General features: G+C 34.3%; 1 protein-coding gene across 1 annotated transcript in view; it reads left to right on the forward strand.

Moving 5' to 3' along the window:
• The window catches only part of COL3A1 (collagen type III alpha 1 chain), a 40613-nt gene extending 37029 nt beyond the window's left edge, over window positions 1–3584 (forward strand). The window contains exons 49-51 of the mRNA XM_008062663.2: window positions 682–869; window positions 1543–1785; window positions 2495–3584. Coding sequence (XP_008060854.1) covers window positions 682–869; window positions 1543–1785; window positions 2495–2641 — 578 coding nt within the window. The 3' untranslated portion in view covers window positions 2642–3584. The remainder of the gene's footprint in view (window positions 1–681; window positions 870–1542; window positions 1786–2494) is intronic.
• Window positions 3585–6000: the final 2416 nt, after the last annotated feature.

A 6000-nucleotide genomic window follows, 5' to 3' on the forward strand; every position in this document is an offset into this window, starting at 1 on the left:
AATCGTAATTTGATTATTGCAATATTTATGTATTGTAATATAATTATTACAATGAATTTATTACATTTTCAGATTAGGGAACAAATGAAAAATTTCAGAATACAGTATAAAATTAAATAGAATATTGAAATAGTTTAGGATTTTGCATATATTGGATTAATTCTACCTGAAGAGAAAAATTATTTCAAGCTTTCAAATGTTTTGACATGGGACTCTGCTTTTGCTAGGAGTCATCTCTAGAAATTACATAAAATGGGGGCCAAGCATCAGTCATAGGGACTACAGGTTTAGATCTGTTATCATAAATCTAAATTAGGCAATCAGCTTACATTATTTAGCAAAATTACATTAAATAGTCATTTTAAAAAAATAAGATTATAGCTAATAGTATACCAATCAAAATGTCTTGCCTTACTATATCATCATTATTCAAAACCAAGATATTATATATTTTATTTCAGTGCTTTCTACCATCATAACTAACTCTTTTACATCCGCAATTTCTATCTAAAAGTTTCTCTATCATGCTATCCATAAAATATAAATATATAAACTACAAATACATTAGCTAGCAGTCAGCATTATGAATCCCTTGCCAGGTAAACAAACACAACCATTCATTCAATTTTATTACTGTGTTATATAATCAGTCTCCATTGTCCCTTTTTTGTGACTATCCAGGAGAATATTGGGTCGATCCTAACCAAGGTTGCAAGATGGATGCTATCAAGGTATTCTGTAATATGGAAACTGGAGAAACATGCATAAATGCCAGTCCTTTGAGTGTTCCACGGAAAAACTGGTGGAAAGATTCTGGTGCTGAGAAGAAACATATTTGGTTTGGAGAGTCCATGGATGGTGGTTTTCAGGTAAGAAAAGATATATCTTTTTTTTTTTTATGAGTTGGAGTCTCACTCTGTCACCCAGACTGGAGTGCAGTGGCCGCTTCTGGCCACCGCAGCCTCGACCTGCTGGGCTCTGGCGATCCTTCCGCCTCAGCCTTCCGAGTAGCCGGAATTACAGGTATGCGCTACCATGCCCGGCTGATTTTTTGATTTATTGTAGAGATAAGATCTCACTGCCCAGGCGGGTCTCGAACCCGCGGGTTCAGGCAATCCATTCACCTCAGCCTCCCAAAGGCGCGGGATGACAGGCTGAGCCACCGAGCCCGACAAGATATACCTTTTAAGTCATCCCTACTTACATTATATTTCTTGTTCCTCCTATCTGAGCATCACAAAGCAAAATTAATTAATAAAAAAAACACTCAAACGATTTTATATATACAAGTGACTATACTTTAACAATTTAAAAAACTTTCATCTCAAGAAGAGACAAGCTCGATTAAATATGTTTATGCAGTCTTTCCCTTCTTAAGACCTTTCTTACTCTGGCATGCAATAAAAATATATTCATATATAAAATATTCATATATAAAATATATGAACAGCCTATATTACAATGTCCACGTGGATCCTACAGAAATCTCATGTGCAGTTGCAGCTAAAGTGTTTGATCCTTTTTATTTGTTCCTTATCACAGTTTAGCTATGGCAATCCTGAACTTCCTGAAGATGTTCTCGATGTGCAACTGGCGTTCCTCCGCCTCCTCTCCAGCCGGGCCTCTCAGAACATCACATATCACTGCAAGAATAGCATCGCATACCTGGATCAGGCCAGTGGGAATGTAAAGAAAGCCCTGAAGCTGATGGGGTCCAATGAAGGCGAATTCAAGGCTGAAGGAAATAGCAAATTCACCTACACTGTCCTGGAGGATGGTTGCACTGTAAGGAATGACATTTTTACAAATATAAGTCATAATGCACTCAGCATTTCTAGTTTAGTCATACTATTTGAAAATGGGGATAAAAATAAAAGATGAGTTATATACTTTGAATCTACTGGTTCGTTGCAGGGAATGTTAAATACCACAAAAAGTGAATAGATCTAAATTTCAGAGGAAAACTGGTTGCAATGAAAGAATAAAATTTAGATCTATATATAAACGTTAGTAGATAATTAGGATAATTATTACTATATGTTTTGCATAATATCTGTCATATAAACTCATTCTAAATTCTGTTTTTTTAAATTATAAAGATTAACTTCAAATTTATCTTTTGTTATTATTTATGAATAAAAGGAGAGCTTACTTTTAATATTAACAAATTCTATTGTGAATGACCTATGCTTTTTTTATTAAACCAGTTATACCTGTTAGCAATGACAAGAATCAAGCTTCCTGAGGATGGCCTGGTCTATGGCAGTCTCCCTGTTGGGTTTGCTATGAAGCCTTACAGCTTTTAATTAAGACTATTGTTTATCAACTAAGATGATTACAACTTTGAAGTGGAGCAGGTCTCATATATACAAAAAATAATAGGGCACACTGAACACTCCTTTAGAGCAAAACATATTGTTTTAACTAGATCAGTCAGAGAAATTGTCTAAGCAATTATAATGTAATGATCACCTGCTTACTTTTTTTTTTACAGAAACACACTGGGGAATGGAGCAAAACAGTCTTTGAATATCGAACACGCAAGGCTGTGAGACTACCTATCGTAGATATTGCACCCTATGATGTTGGTGGTCCTGATCAAGAATTTGGTGTGGACATTGGCCCTGTTTGCTTTTTATAAACCAAACTCTGTCTGAAACCCCAGCCAAAAATTTCACTCCGTATGTGTTCCTCTTGTTCTAATCTTGTCAACCAGTACAAGTGACTAACTAAATTCCAGTTATTTATTTCCAAAATGTTTGGAAAAAGTATAATTTGACAAAAAAAGGATACTTTTTTTTGCTGTTCCACCAAATACAGTTCAAATGCTTTTTGTTTATTTTTTTACCAATTCCAATTTCAAAATGTCTCAATGGTGCTATAATAAATAAACTTCAACACTCTTACAATAACACTGTGTTACATTCTTTGAATTCTAGCCCATCTGCAGAGCAATGACTATGCTCACCAGTAAAAGATAATCTTTCTGAAATCGTCAAACATGAAATTAGAAAAGACCTCCCTATTTCAACTACCTCAACTGGTCAGAAATACAGATGAATTCTATGAGTTCCAGAAGACCAAAAAACGTATAAGTTGACAAAACATGAATTTCATTGATCAAATTCCTAGAATATTGGTTTAAAAGAGCAGAGTATAGTGCAAGAATTTAAAGAAATATTTTGAAGCCACAATTATTTTAATCTTGGATATCAACTGCTTTTAACGGTGCTTCTCTTTTTTCTTATAATTGCTGGTCAAGATTACTAATATTTGGAAAGGCTTTAAAGACACATGTTATGGTGCTAATGTACTTTCACTTTTAAAACTCTAGACCAGAATTGTTGACTTGCTTTCTAAAAGCACAACAGCTGTACTTGTCCCCTGTCAGAAAGATTAATTGGCATGCCACAGGGGATTCTCTCCCTTTGTCCTGTAAAAGTCAACAACAAAAACAAGTTATGGGGCTGCTTTTGTCACAATAGCACAGAGAATGTGTTGAAATTTAACTTTGTAAGCTTGTATGTGGTTATTGATCTTTTTTTTTTTCTTACAGACACCCATAATAAAATATCATATTAAAACTTTCCTGGTTTTTTGTCACTTTTCATAGATTTTAAAAATGCATGTCTATACTAAGGAATGCTAGTGGTTTTCTTGGACTGGTATATTGGATTGTAACTCTGAATTAATACTGTAGTGACTTTTAAGAACATGAAATAATATAATGTATGGTCAGAATAGAGACCATTCTCACGAAGGAATTTTAGATTTTTAGATTATATTTAGTGGAACCTAGGTGAAGGCATATTGAAAACTGAGGACTTTCTCTTTGAAAGGGTCAATCCCTGGAAATGGTAGCAGTAAATTAGGGTGTTCCCGAGGTGGGAATAATCAGAGAGAAAGATGTTGGTAATTTATCCAGAAGTAAATAGGTCTGGTTAAGCACATTAATATTAAGAAGAATTATATGTAGAATCTTGTAGACTATATATAGAATCTAAAAAGTTTGAATTCATAGAAGTAGAGTAGCATGGTGGCTACCAAGGACCAGGTGTGAGGTAAGATCGGGGAGACATTGGTCAAAGGATACAAAATTTCATTTAGGTGGGAGAAATAAGCTCAAGACATTTATTGCACAACATGATGATTCAACTTAATAAAATGCATTATATTTTTTTAAAAATTTAAGTGTAAATTTTTAGCATTACCACAAAAAAATTATAAATATGTGAGGTACTGCATATATATATATATATTTTTACATATTTTATATATAGAGAGAGAGAGCATGTCAAGAGTATGAATTAACAAATGAGATTACTTGGAGTTTTATTTTAAGCAAGGAGGCATATGAAACACAATATTCTGTCGCCTATATTTTTAACTTATGGCGAGTAGTTCATGTCACTATATATAGTTCTAAAACATTATGCGTTATTGATATCTAATATTCAGTTTAATGAACAAGCTAGAGTTTACTTATTTATTTGCTGGCATAAAGCCCTACCTTCCTGCAGGGAATTTACAGTCAAATGCATCTTGGTGACACAGACACTTGGTTTCCCAGCTTCCCTTGAGTTAGGCTGAGGTATGACCTGAGCCTGCCAAATGAGAGACACACACCTGCAGATTTCAGTCTGGAGACAGTCATGTTCATTTTATATTACTGCTGTAACAAGTTACTACACACTTAAAATTTGTTGTCTTAAATTTCTGAGTATCGCAAGTCTAAATTGGGTCTTACTGGGCTCAAGTCATAATGTCAAGCACGGTGTGTTTCTTTCTAGAGACACCAGGGAAAAACTATGTTCTCCTTTTCCAGCTTCCTTGGCTCATGAACTACTTCACTTTCTAAGCCATCAATATTTGGTCCGATCTTTCTTACATTGCCTCATTCTGAAATTGGCTCTTCTACTTTCCCCTTTAATTGATTAATACAAGATAATCTCCACATTTCGAGGTCAGTTAATAAGAAGCCTTAACTTCCCTTTGCCTTGCCATGCAGCATAACATATTTACAGGTTCCAGAGACTAGGGTGTAAACATATTTGAAGGAGCATAATTCTACCTACCATAATAGTGAGGCAAAGAAGTAAGAAAATTTTTAAACCCATTTTGGTGATAGTCACTGCTGCAGCTAGGGTAAAAGCAGACAGGTTTCGAAAGAAGCATGGCTAATAGTGCCAGAAATGGTACTTGATATCTGGTGTTTGTGAAAGTTTCAAGGCTGCTTTTGGGGTATAATTTTGAAGTTGTCTCTGAATGTCATCATTCACTCCATTTCTGCTCATTTTATGAATCTGAATTCTATAGATTTTTCTGAATTCCTCTGGATGTCAGATAAAATTCATAAATTATATATGTTCTTAATCAGCCAAAGTTGGTTTAGATTGTTCGCAACTAAGAAAGCTGACTAGGCTAGTAATTGATAACGACAGGGCTGGCAGGCAACAAAAATGCAGAAAAAGAGACTCTGAGATCAAATGTTTCTTCCAGTTCGGGGTAGAAGTCAGAAATCTAGCTTGTATCCAGGGATGAGAATTTGGAAGTTCATGGAAAAGAGATTAATCATTTATGATTGCATGGAAAGATTTGCACTTTAAAGTCAAGGCTGAAAAAAATAAGCGGTCTCTATTCACAACAATATGTTTGAATTTCATTAGAGATTGGGGCTACATGTTAATGTGACTGCTTTTCCTGGTGGTACACAGAGAGCAAATGTTCAAATCCCTATAACGTCTTTGCTTAAGGCACAGAAGAAAAACTATGCTCTTTCTCTTACTATTTTAAAATAAAACATAACAGTTTTCTAAAAAAAAAATTTAAAAACTCATCTTTTTTGCCAAAGGTTTGAAATAACCAAAAACCAAATATAAATCTTTATTTTACAGATCACCAAACTTCAGCATAAATGTAAACAGATTTCAATTTTCTTTTTGATTGCTCTATGGTTGGGAAATAATGGGACCCTGGTAATTTGAATGAGTTTAATGGAAA

Source organism: Carlito syrichta, unplaced genomic scaffold (genome assembly GCF_000164805.1).
Source record: "Carlito syrichta isolate Samal-C Ts95f unplaced genomic scaffold, Tarsius_syrichta-2.0.1 Scaffold305791, whole genome shotgun sequence".
NCBI lineage: Eukaryota > Metazoa > Chordata > Mammalia > Primates > Tarsiidae > Carlito > Carlito syrichta.